General features: G+C 38.9%; 2 protein-coding genes across 2 annotated transcripts in view; one reads left to right on the top strand and one right to left on the bottom strand.

Moving 5' to 3' along the window:
• ergic1 (endoplasmic reticulum-golgi intermediate compartment 1) overlaps positions 1–25354 on the top strand; it is a 105130-nt gene that overhangs the window by 75550 nt on the left and 4226 nt on the right. Inside the window, exons 7-15 of the mRNA XM_077531824.1 lie at positions 3691–4030; positions 5701–5844; positions 7394–7608; positions 13935–13996; positions 18271–18343; positions 20444–20538; positions 23557–23681; positions 25018–25122; positions 25208–25268. Of these exons, the coding sequence (XP_077387950.1) occupies positions 7589–7608; positions 13935–13996; positions 18271–18343; positions 20444–20538; positions 23557–23681; positions 25018–25122; positions 25208–25268 (541 nt within the window). The 5' untranslated portion in view covers positions 3691–4030; positions 5701–5844; positions 7394–7588. The remainder of the gene's footprint in view (positions 1–3690; positions 4031–5700; positions 5845–7393; positions 7609–13934; positions 13997–18270; positions 18344–20443; positions 20539–23556; positions 23682–25017; positions 25123–25207; positions 25269–25354) is intronic.
• dusp1 (dual specificity phosphatase 1) lies at positions 314–4277 on the bottom strand. Its single transcript, XM_077531818.1, has 4 exons — positions 3684–4277; positions 3306–3451; positions 2989–3208; positions 314–1281 (listed from the first exon to the last, which is right to left on the bottom strand). The coding sequence occupies exons 1-4, from the start codon at positions 4090–4092 to the stop codon at positions 926–928; spliced, it is 1131 nt and encodes a 376-aa protein (XP_077387944.1). The 5' UTR covers positions 4093–4277; the 3' UTR covers positions 314–925.

The raw sequence follows: 25354 nt of genomic DNA, 5'->3' as shown, positions 1-25354 counted from the left end.
AGTATCCCTTTAACTAAATATCCACACAATTTTTTTCGTGATCCATCGTATTTGTGTACTTCTATTTTCTTCCAAACTTGTGATATTTATTTCTATATTTTGCTCTGAGATGATACATCACATACAACTAACTTTAATAATTTCATTTTAGTCGTTTTTTGTACTTGTGACTCCAAGTTTAGCTGCACACTGTACTAATTGAGGTCTTCTAATGTGTCATTTTATATTTTGCATCTGGCATGCTTTGAATTGCGCTTTAATATGGCTGATCGTGATGCATTAAGTATAAACAACACAAATGAAAGGGTCACTATTAAATGTACAAAGTCATATCGCATTTATTCAGTTGGTATAAAAACATTTAAAAGAACATATGCAAAAATAGATATACTCGAGAAATATATTACTTTCGTTCAATAAATATGTCACATAGCAATAATTTGCCAGCCCACCACAGGGGCTTGCAGTACACAAACATGAGGTATTTAATGGTCACTTTCCCCGTTGCGTCAGGATCGTCACATGGAGCAAAAGGCAGACGACGTTTGCCTTCAAATTGGCCTCTTCTACAGTGGGGATACATTCGTTGTTCTTCAAAATGAAGCAGTAACTTGTCAGCATCGGTTCATTATTGGATCCCTTAACTAGGAAGCAAAATACACAACTGGGAGGTCAACATTCCTGAGACTGCTGTTAGCCCTCTGATTTGTTATTCATACATGATGATGATTATCAAAAGCGTTTGCCTTCATGTAGCAAAATCCTTTTTCACATACATCCCAACAGCCTCATTGAGCTGTCGCGCGTCAATACTGCTTTGTCGGTAGCTGCCGCGTCTCCCATCGAATGGACGTCGGGAGTCAAAAATGCAGTGATACCAGCACCACAGTTTTTAAGAGTTGTTGAAGTCGACACGATGCGGCAATCAGCAGCTGGGAGAGGTAGTGATGGGACTGTGGAGGAAGGAGAGCTGACTGGCCGACGAGTGCACCGGGATGGACACGGGGAAGTTGAAAACGGTGCCGCCGCTGCCGATGGCCGGGCTGCCGGCCTCCGACGAGCAGGTGGAGGAGGCGAGCACCTGCGACTCGAACTGGAGCAGCTGGCCCATGAAGCTGAAGTTGGGCGAGATGATGCTGCGGCGCTGCTTGACGAACTCGAAGGCCTCGTCCAGTTTGACGCGGTTGGTGCGCATGAGGTAGGCGAGGCAGATGGTGGCCGACCGGGAGATGCCCGCTTGGCAGTGGACGAACACGCGGCCGCCGTTGTTCCGAACGGAGTCTGCAGAGAGAGAAGAGGCGGCAATTTTAATTCAACATCCCATCAAGTCAAGTCATCTTTATTAGCACGGTTATAATGGGCCAGCGGCACTCTAAAAAACAGTCAGGTCAAAAATTGGACCAACCCACTAACTTGGATCAATTTGACCCTAAATTAAAGAGTGCGCACTCTAAAAACAACTGGGTCAAAATAACTTAAATTGGGTCCAAAAAAAATAAAAAAAAATGGACCAGCCCAACTTTTTGGGTTATTCAATTAACTCAAGAAGTTGGGTCAAAGCCCACAAAAAATAAATTAAAAAATTTGGGTTGCTTTTGGGTTAATTAGCTCAAAAAGTTGGTTGGGATCATTTTTGACCCACTTCAATTAATTCACTCATTTGCTCCCAAGAACGTATAAAAACGTTCTATTTTAATTATTGCCATGGTGCCAAAAACATATTTATACAGGTTTTTTTGTTTGTTTGTTTTTTTGCACTAGAGCATACAGAAGGGTTTGATGCAGCCTCTGAAATGAAGAGGCTACTTAAAGCAATGGTAGTTATTACAAAAAATGGCCAGCGGGTGGCAGCAGAGTTGCAACAAGCTCTTTTCCCCAGTGTTTTCAACAGGTTTTTGAATAATGATTAAACTTAGCTATATTCTAATTGCTGCAAAACAGATACAGAGACTCGAATCTTTCTTTTGGTACGTTCCATGTTTTTATAGCAATCGAATACAATATTCTATGGGCCTTGCAAAATCAGTCAAAATCCAGTAAAACAGACGGGAGCAAAGTGGGTGGTGTCGGTCAAAATGCCTGGGAGTGAAAGAGTTAACCCCAAAAATTGGATGAAATGAATAACCCACAAAAAAATGGGTTGCTTTATTTGTCATTAAATTTAATTTAACCCAACTTTTTGGGTTAAATTGCTCAAAAAACTTGTTGGGATCATTTTTGACCCAATTCAATTGGGTTATTCAATTAACCCCCAAAATTTTAGGAAATGAATAATCCACAAACAACTAAAAAAAAAAAGAATTCCTTTGTTGGTCATTAATTTAATTTGACCCAACTTTTTGGGTTAAATAACTCGAATTGGGTTGGCTTAATTTGGACCCCATTCAATTGGGTTATTTAATTAACCCTAAAAGTTACATCAACTGACTAACACACAAAGCAACTCCCCAAGAATTGGTTTGCTTTTTGATTTATTAATTTAATTTGACCCAACTTATAATTAAATAACCTACAAAGCAGCCCAATTTTTTGTGCTTGTTTTGTGGTTTAAATAACTCGGTCCATTCTTGGCCCAATTTAGGTTATTTTTGACCCAACTGTTTTTCTGAGTTTTTATGCCTTTGGGGGTCATCCTTAAAGGGGGGTTGGGCCATGTACACAAAGAAGGGGAACACCCCCCCACCACCCCCAAGCGGGCTTATTGATCTGGGAGGAAGGCCGCCAGTGAGCGAGGAAAAGTCGCCTTTTGTGAGGACACAACAAAAGGACGGCGCGGCACCACGGCCTGGCAACTCATTTAAAAAAGCCTGGATGGGGACGTAGGGGGGCTTTTCTACAATTGAGGGCTGATGACGTAACCAAGGGGGCCATTGGTGAGCCAGCTGGTCACTTTTTGGAGGGAACTTTTTTCAAATTTAAATCCACAAGTGCTATTGCTTTGCTATTGACCAAAACATGTCCAAAAATAAATACAAAATAAATACTAACCGATAAACTCAATGGCCTCGTTGAACCAGGAGCTGATATCCGCTTTGTGGTTGTCCTCCACAGGGATGCTCTTGTACAAAAATGAGTCCTCAAAATGGTTGGGACAGTTGGCGGAGACGTTGATCAGGGCGGTGATGCCCAGCATGTCCAGCATGTCTTTTCGTGACGCATGGTAAGCGCTACCCAGGTACAGGAAGGGCAAAATCTCCACAGGACCTCCCTAGGAAGGGGACGTGTGGACACAAGTCAGTCATGGGTGTAAAGTACATTTTTGATGTGATCGTGTAGAAGTAAAAAAAAAATAAATAGACACAAACCTGATCGTAAAGGGGGGTGTTGCATGGACTGCAGCTCGGATCTGCGCTTCCTGGGTGGTTGGAGCTCAGAGGTAAACTGAGCCCCTGGGAGGGAGAAGGCTTGGTGCACATGTCTGGATACTCTTTGGAAAATGCGTCAAATCCACCTGAGGACCAAAATAATAATAATTTAAAAAAATCATATATAACAGCGCGTTGTAAGCTCATAACCAAAAAAGGGAACAACTGTTGTAACAGAGAGGCCGGAGTCTATTCCTGAATTGTTTACAGCAGCGCCAGCTGGTATGGTGACAGCTGAAAACCGCATTTGTTGCCACGCGCACACACAAACACAACAAATGCTTGCGTGACACTTTTTTTTTTTTTTTTTTAAATTACCTTTCAGGATGAAGACACTTGCGCCGCACGGGTCCCGGCAGAGGGCTGCCACAGCCAGCATCAAAGTCCCGTCTTTCTTGGCTTGACTCAAGTCACAACTGTGGTCGTCCAGGAGCACCACCGACTGGTACTCGCCGGACAGGAGCCGGCTCCTGGTGTCCTCGTTGGGGACAATATGTTCGAGTCCCAGGCCGCCCCTGGCGCGTCTTCGCACTATGGTGCTGAAGCGGACGTTGACGGAGGCCGCGATGTGGGATCCGTTGAAGGACAGGAACGAGCGGCAATCCAGCACTAGGCAGCCCGGAGCGTCGATCTCCAACAGAGCACGGAGGGACGCACAGTCGATGGTGGGCACCTCCATTATGACCATAGTAGGGCGACGGGAAAGGAAAGTTAGATCCAAATACATATAGCTTGAAGCGTGAGGCGGCGGGGAGCTGCTAGTTGAAGAAAAAGTCACTTAAAAGTGCTCCGAGCGTCTTCTGGAGTGTATCCGCTGCTTGTTCTTCCCCTCCTGGTGTGACTGTAACAGTAAGTTAGCAGCGACTGTGGAAGTCGACTCGAAGCACTTTATTTATATACGGCCGCAGCTTTGTGAATGGGAGGCCACTGACGTCACGGGTCCGCCCCTAACTGGCGTCCTGCCAGACTGTATGACGTCAAAGGCACGCGCCCGCCCGCAGTGAGTGAACCGCGCGGGCGCGCGCGCCCAGGACATTTTGGTCCGGGCACGCACACGTCGTCCGCGTCCGCCTTCATTACCCAGCTGTCCCCTCTCGGCGCGGGCACGTAAAAAACGGAGGGGACGAAATCTGTTTTTACGTGTTCACCAGAGTTGCCAAAAGTAACCGTAACTGTAATAACAATAATAATAATAATCATAATAATAAAACTGATTTGACTTCTTTGCTGAAGTAAAAAAAAAAAAGTACAAAAGTAAATTATTTTTATACAGTCAATTATATAAGCTAGAAGAAAATAAATTATTTTTGTTTTTATAAACCATGAACTAGCTAGTGTTGGTTAAGGCTTTTATGCTATCAAAACAGATAGATAGATAGATAGATAGATAGATAGATAGATAGATAGATAGATAGATAGATAGATAGATAGATAGATAGATAGATAATGTACATTAACAAAGTTGTGTGGTTACGTCCCACCGCTGGTGTTGACTCCCCTAAGCAGTTAGTCATTTTAATGACATGTTGGTGACATCATGTCATGAAAACACTCATTCCTAGTGACTCGACAACAATAACCATTGGCAAATGAATAAAGGTTTTGTCTGACGTTAGTTTAAGACAAGTATTACATTTACATATTCATATTTGTGTTTCATTTCAGATTGTCCCTGTCTGCACCATATTGATTTAAGCTAAATAGTATTGGCTTAGTGAAATCATTGATTTTGCATAAAGAGTAAGAGTGTAAACAAATGCTAATGCACTGTCACATGTATTCCTTGACTTTCAGGTCAAGTATCTTTATAATATCTGGCTTTTTATAAGCTTTTTTTTATAATTGGAGATTCTGCTCGTATCTTCAACTTTTGTTTTTTTTTGTTTTTTTACTATCAGTCATTGTATTAAATATAGTGAACTGTATTTAAGTGTTTCTATCTGTACTCCAGTAAATGAGGAATTTGATGAATTTTTCCATGATGTTAGCGTATAACTCAATTTCTGTTTTGCCTCTTGACCTGAGAGTTGACAAATAAGAAAATAATATGTAAATATCTGGCACGGGGGCCATAAACATTTATTCTTTGTTTTTATTAGTCGGAGGTAAATAATGTTCAATGCCCCGAGAGTGAAGGCAAACCATAAAAGTTAATCACTGTATAGAAATCTCAAGTCCAGTAAATTTCCACATGCTGGGTACCAAAACACAGACGGGTCTTCCAGGAAGACAACGGCACATTGAGATCTTTCGACCTGTCATTGTGACCTAAAATTGAAAGAAGCAAATGTCATTTTGTTGTCCATAACTTATTTTTTGTTTTTACACATGACAGCCACTCGGAGAAACCCTTTTCATTCGATCCCTTGATGAGTCATAATGAGTCCTGCTGTCTCATCATAAGGAAGCAGGAGGGTCATTGTTGACAACAGGCGGAGGGCGTGTTGGACTCTTTTGTGACTTGAAGAAGCTGCACGGGGTAAACATCAGTGTATTTTGTTGTTGCTATACATTGACCCCCCCTTGCATGCTCGTTGAGTTTCAGCTTAGCATGTCACCTGTTGTAAATCTCTAAATCAACTGATTTGCATAGTCTTGTCCTGTATGAATGAGTGCCAACTCTATCTTATCTTTTCAAAAGATATGCTTCAATACGGGCTGTGACCTCATTCTCACTTCAGAGAAACCTGAGTAGCACTATCAATCCTCCCAATCCACATCCGTGCCATTATGACCCTGGGATTTACCTCAGTAAAAGAAAGGATCATGGATGTGTCCTGTGAGAAAGGGGGTGACGGGGTGGATGGGAAACCAAAAGGGCAGAATCGTAACTAATCACAACAGAGTGCAAAAACTCTCCAGCCGGTTTAACCTAACGCTCCTGTGAGATGAGTCAACAGTAAACCAAAAGCAACAGAGTAGGAATGTTACACACTTTCCAGGGGAGGAGGGGCTAGAGGACAGGCTGTATCCAAACATTTTGTCCTAAATGAATGAATGTGTCTTCTGCCAACTCATGATGAGTGGGGTAATTAAGTGAATTTCACCCTTAATAATGACCAGCAAAATAGGTAAACTAAAAGTAAAGCTGAAATTATGTCTATGCAAGACAGTATGTCATATAACTACAATTAACCAAACCAGTTTAGACCATGGCCTGAGAATAGAGCCGATGCTTCCAATCCCATCAACTACAGTCTGTAAGTCTTCTTCCAGAAAGGGAAGTGAAACAGACGACAGCCGCATTTTGCTGTCACTTGCTGTCATCCTTACGCATTTTACTGTCATTGACACTATAGGCAACCCCAGAGCAATCATGGGAAAACACACAGCCTATATACAACAACTGACACGTTTTTCTGACCGGAATGTGTTCAATTTCCTAAACTAAGCTTAAAAGTAAATTCTAAAAATTATGATTCATATTTTCTTGCCTAAATTGGCCAACATGAAGCCAAGTACCAATTTAAGAAAAATCTCACGAGTCATGGCACACAACTAAACAAAGATGTTGCAAAAGTTTCTAATCTCTTCTCGATTGTTCATAAATGTACATTTATTTCCTGTAAAAATATGTGCCTGTTTAAGAGCACAAGGTGATATATTGACAGGAAGACATAAATGATTCTTTGTATAAATGGCAAAAGGTGACTATTCAGATTTATTCTGCTATTGTCAAACAGTACCATGTGATCTCTCTCTCTCTCTCTCTCTCTCTCTCTCTCTCTCTCTCTCTCTCTCTCTCTCTCTATACATATATATATATATATATATATATATATATATATATATATATATATATATATATATATATATATATATATATATATATATATGAATCCCGAATTTGCGTTGTTGACATTAATATTTTTATTTGTAAATTGCTTTGAACCGAAAGAAAATGTTGTTAAAAGTGAGCGTTTACGTTTTGTGAACACGCAGTTATATAATATAAATTTATATGTGTATTTGTAGTACTTAAAATGTTTTATCATTTAAAAACAAAACGTTTTCATTCTTTATTTCAGCGTTCCTTGCCACCGGAAGTAGAATCACGACCAACCGGAAGCAGCTCTCCGCCAATCACATTTTGCAAAGCGTCCTAAGCTGACGTCAACCCCGGTACCGATGAACAACCGGTAGCTTTGAGAAGAACCGTCTGCTCTCTGTTGTGCCTTTTTTTTTGTCCGCTAATCCACCTCCCCTTAACCTGTGCGAGCATCATGCCTTTCGATGTCAGGAGGTGAGTACTGGACTTCGCTACTATTTTGGTTCGGATGTGAGGCTACAGTTAGCATCATTGGAGCTCCTAGAAGGAATGAACGGTGCCCAACGAGCCAGTCCCAACTTGCTCCCGTGGTCACATCTGGCATGAATAGATGTCATTGTGACATTTAAATTGTTTACTTGATGCTTTGCATCAAATATGTTTTCTCAAACCACTCTTTATGTTCACCAGGTGAGGAAATAAGGATTTTATATTCTCAGGGCTCACCGGCTAATGCTGCTCGCTACAGCTGTATGCTTATACAACAGTGATGCTTTGTGAATTAAGTCCACAAAACAAAGTGTAAAAGGCTCCCAGTATACATGAATGGTTTGCTACAACGAAGGGTCAGTTTGTTTACATTGTAGAGCCTACCTATACATTGATACCTGAGAACCAGACTTAACGGTTACTCCTAAAAAGCGGTTGAACTTGTCAATAATGCACACCCTCAATTAAAACAAAGTGCAGGATGTTGACACTAAACGAGCAATGTGGTCACGAGAGGGTAGCATTACAAATTTTGCTCATATTAATTCTTTAGGTTTGACTCACTTTTTTAAATGACCATATATATATTAACATAGAAATGTTTACTTAAAAAAAAATCCAAAAGATAGCACAGAATAGCGTCAGCTAACATGCTACAGTGGCAGCTTAATCCTAGCAGATAACAATAAGACAATAACTATAAATAGGTCTGCATGATATTGAACAAATATCTAATCTGTAATCTGATTTACTGATTAATATTAAACTACAGTACACTTGTTTGTAGAATGTTATGAAGTCGTCATAGTGTACTTGAAAGACTGCAACGTTTTTGTTTACAAAAGTATTAAACATTAATTCATGGCTCATTTGCTTTCATTTTAAGACCTTGAAAAATAACCACATTTTAAATCAATCGCAATATTTACAAAAAAAAAATCACAAATTAGAATTGTATTTTTTATTTTTTTTAATGCTCAGCCTTAAGTGAAACATAAGCGTTTAAAAAAATAAATAAATAACAATCATTATACAAAATAATGTGGTGAGTGCAGTTTGGAATTAACTGTCCATCAACACTAACAAAGCCACTAATAATAAAGTAAAAATCAATAATTTTACTGTTGCTCTGCTTTAACAATATATAACACTTATATTCTTCGTATTGTAAATGTCATAACAGTTCGTAGCTTTGCTTGTCACAAAAGGTGAACTGTAAAGCAGCAAAGGAATCTGTTGTGTAGTTGTGGTTGTGACAGAGTCATTGTGTAACCGGGGTTGTCAAGTGGTCAAATCCTGTTCAGATGTTGCGCAGACTCATACAAAACTTGCATGACAACACTGGGCCAGAAATCTGTTGACCAATTAATTAGCGTGGGTTTCAGTCGAGCGTGTCACACCTCACTATCAATTGCGCCACAAGTTGAAGCTTACGTTTTCCCAGAACGGCGACGTGCCGCTTACACAGGATGTCCCCATCGCACAAACCGCAATAAACGTGTGCTTTTTCTAATGAACGTCTACAGAAGTTCGATGACATCATTTAGTCATGTGTGATCGCGGGAGTTTTTCGTGTTGTGTTAAAGAACCCCGCCTGTACTCCATGTGCACTATTCACATTCAGTCTTAGGTGCACTTTACATGGTAAAGGCTTAGATACTGTAGCTTTATACATTTGGTTTCAGTCTAGTCAACCAGCTAGCTAGCAACAAGCTTCGCTGGCTAGTGCAGCTCAACACCTTGCGAACTCCCTGAGTCAGTAATCGTTACCCCCCATGGCAGCAAACAAGCTACGTATCTGAAAAGTATCGTTCTCACAAAGGGATGACGATGAAAGACGGAGAAGCCATGCTAGTTGCTAAGCTACACTAAGAGTGACATGGTTAGCAGTACATATCACCCAAATTAAGTTTTTGGATAGTTTGAGCAACAAAAGGGCAGGCAAAATGAATGTTTGAAATTCTACTTGCTAAACAGAAAAGGAAATGAACTATGCTTCGCTAACAGCGGACATCAGCCAGGAGGAGTGGCCTATAAGCTTAAAAATACATTAAACCGTTCGAAAAATGAATGAATTATATAGTGCTGTCGCTATCAAATTTTTAGAATCGATTAATGTGTTGATTATTCAATCTATTAATCGACTGATCGGACTCATTTTAATTTTGCATTAAAGTGTATTAGAAAAGTATTTATTTTCCCCTTATTAGTATTACTATTTATTAACCAGTATTTGGTGTCTATTTTGTATTTTGTATTCATATATTGATTAATGGTGTGCTATGATACCAGTTTGGTCATTGTTTTCTTATTTTGATTAAATAGTATTTTATGAAAGACTACAGTGAACAATTCCAGTTGATATGCTGAAATCAGAGGACTTGGACCGTTTTAAATAAATAAAAAAAGGCTCCAAACGATTACTCGATTATTAAAATAGTTGTTGATTAATTTGATAGTCGATTACTTGTTGATTAATCGATTCATTTTGACAGCAGTAGAATGATACATAAGTACCGTAGTACAAAATAGGGGTGCACCGATCGATCGGCCGTCCGATTTCCTTAATTTTGGAAGATCGATGATCGGCCGATCCCTTATAAAATAAACTGTTCTTTTACATCTCATCTCCCTCCTCAGAGGTATGAAAAAGTCAGCCACTGTCCTCTTCTGAGGATTTTCAATTTTATTTGAGAGAACTACTTCATGTGCAATTAAAACAACCAATTTTTATTATTTCGCCGATATTATTTAATGTTTTCAAATAATACAAGATTGGAAGACGGTAAATGCTGCTTGTAATGAAAAAAAAATCGTAATTGGCAAAAATCGGGGTCGGCAGGTCAGGCTTTATAAAAGATCGGTGATTGGCCGGAAAATTGTGATCGGTGCACCCCTAGTATAAAAACATATTTATAAAAAGGTCAGGATGATCAATTACTGTACTCAATGAATCATGAAAAAAAGATGATACAAAAATATAATATTTTTGAATTGGATAATTGTGCTGCATGATTTCACACAAAGTCCCCGTGGGGGGTTTGATGCACACACACAATGATGGTTTTATACTTTCTCTTTAATTAAATTATTAATGGAATTGATTCAACTTCTTTTGAAATGTTCTTGGTATAAATACCAGTTCTCTGTAAATTCAGTCACATGAATCACGCCACAAGCTCGAGTCTGTTTTAATTTGTGTCTTTTGTAAATGGTGCATCATGTGTGGATAACGTTCAAGGCAAATGTGTTTCTTAAGCTCAAAAACCTTTTTTGTAAGCACTGTACTCGTGAACGACTGACTCATACTGACTCATTTGCCTCATATGAAGCATTTGATAAGGTTCCTTCTTGAAAAAGCAACGCTGTGTTTTCATTTGTTGGGGTCAGCAGAGTGCGGAGGGTACACAATGTCCTCACTAATCACCGCACAAGCGAGCCCATCCGTAGCGAGCAGAGAGAAGTGACGGTACGAGGCAGACGTGCTGAACCGCAATTCAGGAAATTACAAGCGTCAAGGATGGCCTCTCAGAGTCAACATTAATATTCACGATTACATAGTGTCCTAAGGGGAGGAAATGAACGAGCGTATCAAAGCTGCGATCCACTCGGAGAGTGTACCGGACACGCACGACATACAGCTGATCATCTTGATTGTCGTCATGAGAAATTCAGACACACAAATGCTTAAAAAAAAAAAATCAAATAAATGGGGGTGGGGTTTAAATGTGAAGTTGGTTTGAAAATGACTAAGTGACAACAGCATCACTGGTGCTCAAATGTTGAACATAGTCATAGTTTCACCTTCAGCAGAAAAACGATAAGACCCTCTACAGAATGAGTCTTTACCAAAAATGGCAAAATTACAAAATAAGTGCCTGTCACATGGCATGTGACTCATTACAAATGTGGAAACAAGCGACAGATACATTGTGTAACAACACGTGTATACATCAGCTGGTCTAGTTTTAAACGTTACAACATAATTGCAAATACGATCGAACGTATTTGCCAATCAAAAACTCCACATTGTCAGTTCCACTCTTGCGTATGTTTTAATAATGAAAAGACATGTCACGGTCATGCCAGGCAGTACATTTGAATGATACAGTCGGTACGGTACAGTCCAAATAAGGTAAATGCCGATCACGCTTTGCATATTAGTGTGACGTTGGTTCATACCAGCGAGATGCGTGCAATTAACCAATTAAAGTGACATGGCACGCAAGCATGGAATCTTATTTATATTGTAATCTACAATATTGTTTTCAATTAATAAATGAAAAGGCGGCGAGTTCGTTGTCAAAACTGTGAAAAGCATTACTTTTTTAAATGTATTTTTAAATTATTATTATTTTAATCATATACAAACAATGTTATATATTTATATATTATAAATAAATTGTTTTTTTTTTGTCTTTCGGTACAAAATGTACACCTGAAATTAAATTAATTAAATTATTAATTAATGAAATTTAAAATGTATTTAAAAAAAATGTAATCATGTATTCGAGCTGTCAAACAATGACATTTATTTAATCACATTAAGCACATCTTAGAATTTTGATTCATCATGTTTAATCGCTGAATTAAAAAGGTTTTTTATTGACATTTTTTGCCCGGCAAATTTAAAAAACACCTGTTATGTGTTCATTTTTTCTACACTTAATGTTGAGAGGACGTCCTCAAAAAATTTTTATCCACTGCACACGCTCACCCTCTTTTTCTAATCAGTTAATTACTTGCATAAATTCAAATGGAAAAACATGACTCCATTAGTTTTATATGAACAAATATTCAGAATGTCATATGCAAACATTTATTAAACGCTTTACTTAAATGCATATAGTTATGTTTATTGCTCTACCAACCTGTGCTACCTTTAACGTAACCATCCGCTGTCAAGATAAAGGATCATCTGCGGTCAAAATTAATAGTGTGATAAAAAAAAAAAAAAAAAAAAAGTACTATTGCAGTAAAATGAATTGAACGTTGCAACTTTGTCAAAATTAGGGAAATTGAGGGTACGCACAAACACAGCCCAGATACATTTTTTTTTTTTTTTTTCACAAATACTAAATTGGGCAAAAATTAACTTCATTATTTCTGAATTTCATGTACTGTTGTGTAGAACGAAATTATGCCGCTTGAAGGAATTTCTATCGCGAGGATGTCGGTCAAGTTCACAAAGGCTAAATGTTCTGTTCTTCTTCAGATCGCAAACTAGTTCAAATTGAATCAGTAGCACCTCTGCTGGTAGCATCCATGTACTGCACGCCATTTTACCTCAATTGCTTCAAAGCACGATTACTCATATGCCCTCATTCGACTGAATTAATTATTGTGCTCGTCCTTTTGTCAATTTGTTGCCGGTAGAGTTCTGCTGAATTCATTACAGGAATTATGAAATAGTTCATCGTAGTTCTCAGTTGAAGTGAGAGGCTGAACCTGACTTGCACCCTGAATACGTCGAAAGAAAAAGGGAAGGAAAAAACCCAAAGTGAAGTAGCAGAGTTCAGGCTGGACAGGAAGCACCTCCCTCCCGCTTCCTCCCCCGCCCTGCATTGCCTCAGCCGTCATGATTTCACTGGCAGCTCGCGCTGGAAGAAATGTCAACAGATGTGACTGTTTTGGCAGGAGATGAGGAAGGAGTGCGTGAGCTCGTGTGCTGTCAGCGGTGCAGTTTGGCTCGAAAAAAAAATGTAACGCAGCCCAAAAAGGACATGTGCGTGAGCTCATGAACTTAAATAGTTGCGATGTTAAGTCGTACATTTTCCCTCCTCCTCACTCCCTCAAATAGGCTAAAATAACATTACTAGAACAAAGATCATTTGCACAACTTTAAAACTGTAATTGTGGGCAATGTAACGGGCTAACTTAAAAAAAAATAATAATAATTTTTTTAATATATTTTGTTTAGTAGATTCATTGTCTTTTGAATGTGTTTTATCACTTGGGGCTTTATCCTGATCCCGTCATTGGTTTGGTCAAAGTATCACCATCTTATCGTGACTTTATTTTTGTTGCTCTTGTACTTTCTTGTGCAAATATTATGCGTCAGGGATTTGCGTTAAGGTCAGGTCAGAAATACAGTGCAAGCGGCAGGGGTGTGTTGCAGCAGGCTGTCTGGGCCTGTAGAAGTCATGGCAGCGTTCCAGCGCTAACATTCCAGCACTCCTCCGTAATATCGCACAACCCGACGGGTACAAAATGTTCTTCTCTTCTCAGCATGTCGTGTTTACATTTTCAATATTTTTTCTCCATCACTCACCCCGCTTTCCACCCCTTTTCTCCCTTTTTTTCCTCCTCAGGTTCGATATCTACAGAAAAGTGCCCAAAGATCTCACCCAGCCTACGTACACAGGCGCTTTCAGTGAGTGCATTTCATGATTCATACATTTCTTAGTTGTTTTTTAAAAGGAAAAAAAAAAAAAGTTTACTTCCTGAGAGGTGGCAGCCTATGCGTTCATTTGTTTGTGTGGTTATTGCATAAAAATTAATTAGACCCGATGGATTCAATCGGCCAATTATGGCCGTTCAAAATCATCGGCCATTTGCCCATTATTTTTTACCTTCATGTACTTTTGTACACAAGTAACACAGGTCTAATTATTTATTACACGTGAATCTATACCGTAAGCTTGTATCCCAAATAGTGAATACACGATTGTCTCAAGAAAATTGGAATATTGTGATAAAGTTTTTTATTTTCTGTAATGCAATTGAAAAAAACTAAAATGTCTTACATTCTGGATTCATTACAAATCAACTGAAATATTGCAAGCCTTTTATGATTTTAATATTGCTGATTATGGCTTACAGCTTAAGAAAACTCAAATATCCTATCTCAAAATATTAGAATATTTCCTCAGACCAAGTAAAAAAATGCCATAATCAGCAATATTAAAACAATAAAAGGCTTGTAATATTTCAGTTGATTTGAAATGAATCCAGAATGTATGGCATTTTTGCTTATTTAATTGCATTACAGAGAATAAAGGACTTTATCACATTATTCTAATTTTCTGAGACAGTCCTGTATATAATGAAGTTTGGTCATTCGATGGACCTTTCATTGTTGAAAACGAAGTAAATCCTAATTTTTACTAGCAATACAACCTAAAGTCAAGAGTTATTTAAAAAATAATACAAAACAACAGTGCAATATAACCTAAATGTGCTACATATGACACACATTCAGCTACTGGTAACAGAAACGCTTCCTTATCATTTTATTCATTAAATGCATTGTGCCACAAATGCATTCTGGGAACCGAAAAGGAAAGCTTTTTTATTTTTTATTTTTTATTTTTTTAACAATACATTGACTGTTGACACCCGGTATTCGAGAAGAATAGTGACCAGGTCAGTCTGTGAATAGCGAAAATCAATCTATAATTGACTCCTATTGAAATGCATTGGGTGGAAAAAAAGAAGCATTATATATTTCTTAAATTAATCGTCCGATTAATGGGTAATCAATATTTTATTCTGCCAAAAATCTGTATTGGACGAGCCTTACTTAGAATTATGTTGAAAATGTTTTTTTCTGTTAATGTCATTTCCCAGCTTCAGGATATAACCAATTTTCATTAAAAAAAAACAAAAAAAAACAGGTAAGCTGTGTCATTGTGGACTCGCTACAACATTAGTTGAAGCCTGAAAAAGCAAATATTTCCAAATGTGGAAGTAGTTGGAAAATGACAGTTATGAAAAACATAATCCAGTTCCAACTTCTTTCATGAGCTGGTGGTTGTGCTCCAAGAAAAGCAAGATGGCTCAGTGGTAGAGTGGTCGTCTCCCATCCATGAGGTTTTCGATTTTATCCTCACCCCTGGTGACCATGTCGAAGTGTCCTTGAGCAAGACACTGAACCCCGATTTGCTCCCAGCCGACCACTGGTGTTTGAATTGGTGAATGTGAGGCATTGTAAAGCGCTATATAAAAAGCAGTCCATTTACCATTTACCAAGATGTGTGGGTGTATTTTTGCACCTGTGTGGCTGTCTTTTACAGAACCAGTTTTGTAATTATTCTTTTCAAAGAACAACAATTAAAACACATTGTGAGAGTCATTATTATTCAAGTCCCCTCAAGCCCATAATCATGGAGCGAAGTGAACGCACGTGCCGCTGTACCTGTTTCGGTAGCTACTATGACAACAGTGCTAATGATGGCCGCAGGCACTTTGGATCCCGAATACTTTTCCTCCCACGTCGTGCGATTGTCACCACTAAGTCATCATCTAATCATTTTAAATTTTCACCACTTGAGAAGATCCCATGACACATTCAGTCATCTTCTCGCATCGGCCGCTTGATGAAAGCGGCATGTAGAACAAAAGGCCCTTCTCCGCATACCCGGTGACATAATGGTTGAGCGCTGCCGATTACAAACACCTTCCTGGATGACAGGGAGGAGAATGAGCCTGCTCAAGATGTCCGTTTCCCAACCTAAGAGGAAAAGGATGCGAGTAGTTTCTTGGCCCGGTCCGTCACCACCCTTCCTGTCGCCATCTACTGTCTGGTGCTAAAGGCCAGCCGGTTGTTGTGGATGTTGGGCCGACTGGCCTGGGAGGGAACTAGAAACGACCCCTTTTGCAGCACAAAAGGCCGAATGTTTGACCCCCGAGCACGGTGGTTGGTCTGTTTTTGCGCCACATTCCTTTGGGGTATGGTATTTGCGTTAAACAATGCGGCCGTTTTTAAACGCAGTGTTTTTTCCGGCTCCCCCCCAGTGAGATGCGTAATATTTGTTCGGCCTGCCTGAGCCGATAGAAAACGCTCATTGTTCTCGTTTGTGGTTTAAAATGGGCCTCGGGCAGTGTAACCGTAGAAAGGTGTGTCTGTTTACAGGCATGCACACAACATGGCGTCCATTTTCAACCTTCCTATGTGTGAATGCTAGGAAGGATGATCTCATGTGATATTGCTCTACTTGTCACTGTTTCCAACTGTACTTTTTTTTTTTTTTTCCCCTTTCCCGTCCAGTAACCTCAGGATGTAAAACTCTTATAGTGGTCGCTTCAAGCTGAATCGCTGACTCGTGTGTCATTGCGACACCGTTGTTTGGCAGTCAAACATTTACCCAAAGTCGATCCTCCAACAGCCGCAAGTTTGACTATGACGCCTTGCCAACCGCACGGTCACGTGAGCGGGATCCTTGGAGACGGTTGCCACGCAAACACGCCTCACCTGCTCGGCGAGAGCGTCCTGGTCGAGGATTCTCACCACAGCGGTCTGACCGCTATGGTGAGAACCGGTTGAGCAAAATGCGTCATCTCCTTCCCTTTTTTATTTAGGATTTCAAAACAGTCCTGAGTTGATTAGGATTCACGTGTTACATTTTTCTTTTAACCAAACACCTTTGTTTGTTTTTCCAAATGGAAAAAATAATAGAAATACAAAAAAAAAGTATGTTAATCTTCATCATAAAACTTGTATTAACTCTACACACAATTTCAAGTAACAATTTAACATTCTTAACAATTATGCAGGTGTAAAAATAGTTGTAGAATGTAAAAATAAAATACTCAGTGCTAATGCAAAAGTGGCCTCTTTTCTTAGGCAAGGTTTATAAATTTCAATTTCATACCTACCGGTTTATCCATATTTTTTTTTTAGCTACACTGTATTTGTTTTCAAAGTAAACTTAGTCACTAGAGCACAATTATTAAAATTTTTTTGTCATTTACCTAATATGTTCCATGTGGAAACTTGCTACACCTCTTTATTGTAGTGAATAAGTCAGAATACAAATACATAACATTTTTTATGAACTCTCCGTGGCCGACCCAAAATTGATTGGTGAACCACTTTTGGGCCCACGTCCCACCAGTTGAAAATCGCTGACTTTAACCAATAAGGATACTTCACTTATTTAGCCCATTATAGCAATAAAAAGTTAATATTTTGTCTATAATTAATTTGATGCTTTCATTATTTTTTCATGTACAATTAGTACCTTTAAAAACACATTTTGCAACTTGCTGTCGACTGAAAATGACATCACAAGGGCTCAGGTAACCAATCACAGCTCATCTGTTTTCTAGGTTTGGTCATGTGACATTCACAAGCTAAGCTGTATCCCTTTATTGGTTAAAGTCAGCAATTTTCAACTTACAAACAAAATGTGTTTTTAAAGGTACTAATTGTTCATGAAAAATAATGAAAATATTACCCGACCACTGTCTAAATATTATTGAACTCCAAAATTTTGCGCACGGTTCCATGGAAAAGTAAAATATTTCAGGCAGCTTTTACGAGTCACGAGCGTTTACGTCATCTCATGAAATGTAAAGGTGAGCATTTTGCCAGACTATATGAGCTCACCTCCTCCTTGCCGCTGTGGTGTGGTGGCATTTAATGTGTAATTGGTGTAGGAGGGTGTCTAAAAACAGTGTAACAGCAAGTCTGAGCTCCGCCATTAGAGCTGCTATTTACAGCCTCAGTGATTTCATTAATGTCAGCACCGCGGCTCATCCTCGCCTCCCTCGTGGAGCAGACTGGCTCATTTGGTTTGCATCATCCCTTAAAAATAGTGATGTTATTTGAGATTGATATTGGAGAAGTGCCATATGTCATGTACGGTGTGTGTGTGTGTGTGAAGCAAAGATATTCATTTACACTCTGCTCCCCTCTGCCCGCAGTTTCCATCCTCTGCTGCGCCGTCATACTCTTCCTCTTCCTCTCGGAGCTGACAGGATTCATAGCCACTGAAATGTAGGTAGCACGGCCTACGTTTCCGAAAGTGTATGTTGTCACATCCTGGACGGCTGTGACACACTTGCCACCTTGTTGGCGCAAAACCTGCAGTCCAAAATGCACAAGAGCGGAACGTCATCAGCGGTGTCACTGACCGCTTTTTGATACGTTGAGCTAATGAGAGGGGAGTGTGTTTTGTCACAGGAAATTGGCTTCGCTGTGCATGCATCAGGCCCCGAGCCCATGTGTAATTAGGCAAGCCACGAAGCAGGGTGTGACAAACAACACGGAAATTACACTGGCGGGGATAACGCAAATCCTCACAATAGGAGTTTACAATAACCGCAGATGGATGGGAACAATAATATTCTGTACTGGACTGGCCTGTTTTCACTGTTGAATCAAAAAAGCATATGACACTATCTTATAAAAATTATGACATCCCGTAATCTCTAGATAAAAATAAATATGGTATTTAATTAATCGTCTTTAATTCAAATTCCTTCTTTATGTCCGCATTTCCTTTTTAATCCCCATGTAAATCCCTAGCAGACATCCATGTTTTAGTCATACCGGAGCTAGAACAACTTCCTGCTTTCGTGTCTAATGCTGCATTCGAGGATGGTCGGAAATTGGATTTTTCCAAGTTCAAACCAGGAAGTGTGTACGGGAACGCCCTCTTGAACTCGGAAATTCCACTTGCGAAGTCGGAAGAAAAAAAGGACGCCGACGTCATCGGTGGACTACAATGTGACGTCACTCTGAATGGCAAATCACCATTTACTCGAATATAAAACTAGATAGCTTTCTTCATTCATAAATATTCGACCTAACTTCACCTAACGCAACGTACGTGACAGTATTGCCGCCATCTCCCTGCATGAAATTATATGGTCAACTACTTAACTGTATGGAATGCTTATGAAATAAGATTAAAACTATAAATGAAGCAAAATTGCAATAAGGTAAGTTTTTTGGAGGTCAAAATGAGTTTTGAGGACCAAAATAAAAAGCAATTTATCACTATCCGCCATTTTGGTTGTTTACGTTCGCCTCGAACGCTTTCAGGTCGGAACTGGGAAAAACAAACTCGGATATATCCGACTTCCGACCATCCTCGAATGGAGCATAAGACTCATGGGAAACGTAACATAATGTAAACGACACAGACAGCTTTCAATATTTTCCGGGACCAAACAAAAAAAGGTTAGATCATGGTGAGTGCATTACATTGTTTACAGTTGTTGAGCTGTCAACGAAGATAGCATTTAGCATTAGCCAAAATAATAATCACTAGATTGACAAGCAACGTTCAAACTTTTTTCTTTGTCTGATCCCCTCCACTCCCCTCAAAGCAACCCCATGTTGTTGTGCGGCGAACAAACGTGAGACAAATGTGCTAAATCAATCAAATTAACATACAGTACAATTACAGTAAACTATTTAACATACAATACTTCACAAAGATAATGCACCTTATAACCTGGTGCACTTTTTGGATGAAAATGTTTTAAAATAACCCTTTCATTGATAGAGCACCCAAATACACGGTGCGTAAAATACAATAATTTATATAGAATGAAAATAGGAAAAATCATTTACAAAAACAGGTCATACAGGAAATGTTTGAAAGCAACATTTTAACAGTGACAATATTAAAATAGTGAACCTCAGTCCATATGAAACAAAAACTATAAAACTCTCTTACGGAAAAAGACGACAAAGGCACAGAGTTGTGCCGCAGATCTACTTTTGGAACATTCTGAAGTCATACACATAAAAAGAATTTGGGTGCTAATAATAGCAAAATGTGACAAAACCCAAACAAAACTTACAGGAAGAGAACAAGTAAGAGCGTGCCTGCTGACGCACGAGGCTTCCAGCTCTGAACGAGAGTCACGTAGCTTCTGCTATATATTCTCAGTTAAATCCAAACAATTTTCTACTTCCATTAGGGAATTGGCAATTCATTTGAAGCAGACCGGACACTATGGGATTCATAGTAAATACCTGCAATTAATATAAATTACAGTGTATCAGGAGAAATAATTTTGGTTTACTCAAGCATTTATGATTTAAAAACCAACATTACAACTATATGTCTTCTTTTCTTCCTAGTGTTAATGAACTGTATGTGGATGATCCAGATAAAGACAGTGGTGGGAAGATTGAAGTGAGTTTAAACATCAGTTTGCCAAACTTACACTGTGATTGTGAGTATAAACACAATATATACACACACACACACCATTTTATATACCTTCCACTTTTGCATGCTGTCTGTTTCCATGGCCTCTTTGGCCTTCTTATCTTTGCCAAGCCATTTCTTTGAGGGCCTGCGTTTTGGCATGCTCCCACAAATGTCGTCGTCCGCCCCCGTTTGATGTGTCGCTGCCACGCGGTCAACATCCCCCTTTGGCATCAAAAGTGTCAGGACGGAGAGCAGTCTCTGTTTATTTTCTCTCCTCATGACTGCACTGACAAACTATGCCACCTGCCACAAATCAAAAAAGCAAAATAGAAGACTGAAGCCCACAGCCTCAAAAAATGATGACTATAGAGTTGAGAGTGAGTGAGAAAAATGGGGTCCAGATTGCTATGAAAGAGGTTTTTAGTATGCAGGAATGCAATGGATCCAAGTACTCATAATTCATGATCTTATGTACATATGCATTATTAAACACCAACAAAATTAGCTTATGCTCAATGAATAGCAATCACGATTAACATTAGCATGCTAGTGATTACCACGTAAGGTAAACACTACCATTTATTATATCTGCTTTATATATGTCTTGGTGTCTTAAAACTAGGGGGGATAGGGCCCAGACATTTCCATAGAAGCAATCCCCTTCACTCACAGCTGTTTTACTGGATCTTGACTTACTTTGCAAGTCCCACAGAATATTGTGTTCTATTGCTATGAAAACGGGGAACCTACCAAAAGAAAGATTAAAGTCTATTTTTTCATCAAGAAAAAAAAAAGTATAATTATAGCTTTTTCCATTTTGCAAATCAAATTCGAATTGTATTTGCTCTTATACTCTGTTGCCACCTGCTGGCCGTTTTTGTAATAACTACCATTTCTTCAACCGTTCTTTGCAGTTCAGAGGCTGCATCAAAGCCTCCTTCTTTATGCTCTAGCATAAATAGGTCAAAAAACTTATAAATACGTCTTTGTAACACTTAAAAACTTAAAACATTTAAAATATAACGTATTTATACGTTTTTGGAGCAAACGATTTAAGTTTCATCTTAAGACCCACTTTTATTCCATGACTTTTAATTTAGTTCAGCGTGAATCGTGTGGTCCTCAGGGTCTTTTTATGTTTTTATTTTTTTTTATTTTTTTTTTATTAATGTATTTATATATATATTTTATTTTACCTATTGTATTTTACTATTTTATTGACTCTTTTATATATTTATAGTTTTACTAGATTTCATGTGTATGGTAGTGTGCCAACCGTCTTAAAAGGTCGACATCCATTACCGATGCACTAAAGGCGAGTCACGTCATCACGGAAAGCTCCTTCACTTTTCGACATCATCTTCCTCCACTGACCTTTATAACATGTTACCGAATCTTACTTACTTGCATGACACTTTGGAAAAGCAGACTCGACTGTAATAACATCATCATCATCGTCATCCCCTCCCCAGTCCAGATTCCCTTTTAATCTCTTAAAAAGGAGAAACACTGCTGCATATCGCTGCTGTATTTTGAGATCGCCGTTAAAAAGAAAGCGCAGCAAACGGGCGTCCAACATGCATTTCACGTTAAAGGTCAGACAGATGGCATGTGGGGGTCTTTAGCGGACATCCCACCAAACACTCGCGGTCGAAACGTAGCCGGGCGCTGAAAATAGGCCACGCCACTGCGAGTGGGCCAACACACGCCAGCCTAGGGGGGGTACACAAGTAGTGGCTAGTGACGATGGAAAAACAAAAACAGAGGCTAGCATGGGGGCGAGTCGACGAGGCTGGGTGTAATATTTTCTCAACGTTAGCCATATGGGTCAACTTAAAGGTGGCCAAACCTTTTTCTTTGAGGGCCACATGAAGAAATGGACGGATGGACGTTGCTTTACTTTATTAACTCATTCACTCGCAGCCATTTTAACTTCGCTCACGGCTTTGCTGGATTTTGACTAATTTTGCAAGGACCACAGAATATTGTGCCTATTGCTGTAAAAACATGAAACCTAGCAAAAGGAAGATTAGAATATCTTCTTTCATTAGGAATAGAAAGTATATTTTTAACTGTTTCCGTTTTGCAATAATTAACATTAGAATATTCACATTTCTCCATTCAAACACTTGTCAAAAAGCGCTGGTTGCAACATGGCCTTTTCTGATCTCTTATACTCTGCTGCCACCTGCTGGCTGTTTTTAATTTTTTAATTTTTTGTAATAACTGCCATTGCTTTAAGCCACCTCTTCATGTCAGAAGCTGCATCAAAGCCTTCTACATGCTTTTGCATTTTTGGGAGTGAAAGACAAGGTATTAAAAAAACGTATTTACACGTTTTTGGTTTTGAATGAGTTAAACACGCATTCGCTTAATGAGCCAAAAAGGCGGGAACATATTTGTGGGCTCGTCCGGGAGTTGAACCTGAGACCTCTCATAGTAATCTATCTGCTGCTTATTGTGATTTGATTATTGCACTATAGTTTCAATGCCTTTTGTCTTGTTGCCATTTTGCTAAATGTTTTTTGTGCCTTTCATTTTTGACAGTTTTTGTCTTTGGGCTGTTTTTTGGCAGTGTCACTAGGTGTCGTTCTTATGGTGTCTTTTTTTTGGTGGTTGTTGTTTTTTTTTGTTTTTTTTTAAAAGTAGCATCATTTTGGACTTAGCTGTAATTGGTATTAAATTTGTTATGTCACAATATTAGCGTGCTGCCGGTCTATAGGTCATGATGCCTTCATATTTGTCTTCAGTAAAAAAAATAAAAAAAAAAAAAATATATATATATGGTATATATTGGATGAAATAGAGGTTTAACTTTACCATAGAATAATATTCTGCAAAAGTTACTACATTCATGCTACACTTCAATCACTGCATGTTTTCCTTTACAAAAAAACAAAAAAACAAAAAAATCCCTCATGTACGTTGATTCACATGTTGTTGTAAATTTAATTAGTTTTAACTGTCAAAACAAAAAAAGTAACTCGAAAGATGTCGCTGCACTCTTGACGCTGCGCCACTATTGCGTGTCTTTTTCCAGTGGTGGGCTTGGACATCCAAGACGAGATGGGCCGCCATGAGGTGGGCCACATCGACAACTCCATGAAGGTTCCCCTCAACCACGGAGCCGGTTGCCGCTTCGAAGGCGAATTCGCTATCAACAAAGTAACGTCTCGCCACACACGCATGCACACAGTTCCGGTGTCCTGCCAAGCGCGGCGTGTATTCCACACGTCTCGTGCGTCAGTCTCTCCAAAGGAGTTACAATCATTAACCCAGTAGTCGGGCATTTAACACGTTCGTATGTGGAATGATAGGAAATGTTTCAGTGATGTTTCACGGTTGGTTAGGAACATCTAGTTTCCCCATTTACTAGGTTATTTGTTAACATCTGCTGCAGTGTAAGTTCACTTGCGCAGCAGTGCAATTAGCATCAATTTTCAAAGATACAAATCCCCCAAAAAATTGGAGATGAAGTTAATACATTTCCGGGAAAAAAAAAAAAAGTTTTAGTTGTTGAAAAATATTTGTTTGTATGTGGTAGGGCCTGGCTGGTACCAGCTCTGAAAAATTAAATGAAAATTAATTGAATTAAAGATTAAATACAATTGGCAAAAATGTACTCTTATTTATTTTATTTTTTTCATTCACATTAACACATTCCAGCATAAGACCGTGATAATGATATTCATATTTTTACCCCACAAAAAAAGGAAAAAATAATGGCCAATTTATTTTTTAATCACACTATTTACACAGTCCAATATCAGACCAAGATAATGATATTCAAATTTTCACCCCCAGACACACAAAAAAGAAAAAAAAAATTGGCCAATTTGTTATTATTTCTGTTATTAACTCATTCACTGCCAGCCCAGTTAAAATTGTTACGTCAATGGCACTGAACAAAAATGTTATTATTTCTGTTATTAACTCATTCACTGCCAGCCCAGTTAAAATTATTTTTTAACGTCAATGGCACTGAACAAAAAGGACAAAATATTATAAAACAGTCAAACGTTCTTCCCGTAATTAATATGTTCATTGTTCTTAGGGTTCAGGGACAAAAAAATTTTTACTTTCAATTCATTACATTTTTTTTTTTTGATAATGGACTGATTAATCAATAATCTGAGTTTTATTCTGCCAAGTATCATGAACAGCTTCCAAAAATCCGTATTGGCTGAGCCCTAGTTTGTGATTGTGTACAACACTACTATAACATACTGTGAAGTGTTTCTAATCATGTTTTTTGGTTACCCCTTTGAGATCGACAAAATAATACAAAAAACAACTCTTAGTACTATAAAACCAAAGCTAAAATAAAACCGCATTAATCCAGTATTGTCTCTCTGACATTGTCAGTCAAAAGTGTTTATGACAGACAGGTGAACTGACTTTTATTGCGCTCAAGTGTTAATGTGTTGTGGTTTAGTTGAGTTGACACACTTATAACTCCGTTGCCACTATTTGCATACAGTGTTTGTTCATGTGTGATCAGGTGCCAGGAAACTTCCACATGTCCACACACAGTGCCACAGCCCAGCCCCAAAATCCTGACATGACTCACACCATCCACAAGCTGGCATTTGGAGAGAAGCTTCAGGTTGATGACACACACATAAACAACGCAAAACTTTAACCAGGAAAAAAAAAAAAAAACTCATCCGGGCTCTTTGTTTGTCCCACAGGTGCAAAAAGTACAAGGCGCCTTCAATGCGTTAGGAGGAGCGGACAAGCTGGCATCTAATCGTACGTGATTGCTCACGGCACCTCACTTCTTCGCGTGTGACGACGCGCTGTGATTCAGCGAGATGGAACGCGGGCAGATTGAATGC

This window comes from Festucalex cinctus, chromosome 9 (genome assembly GCF_051991245.1).
Source record: "Festucalex cinctus isolate MCC-2025b chromosome 9, RoL_Fcin_1.0, whole genome shotgun sequence".
NCBI classification, from domain to species: domain Eukaryota; kingdom Metazoa; phylum Chordata; class Actinopteri; order Syngnathiformes; family Syngnathidae; genus Festucalex; species Festucalex cinctus.
The sequence above is the reverse complement of the archived record's forward strand: the minus strand, read 5'-3'. Positions and strand labels throughout refer to the sequence as shown.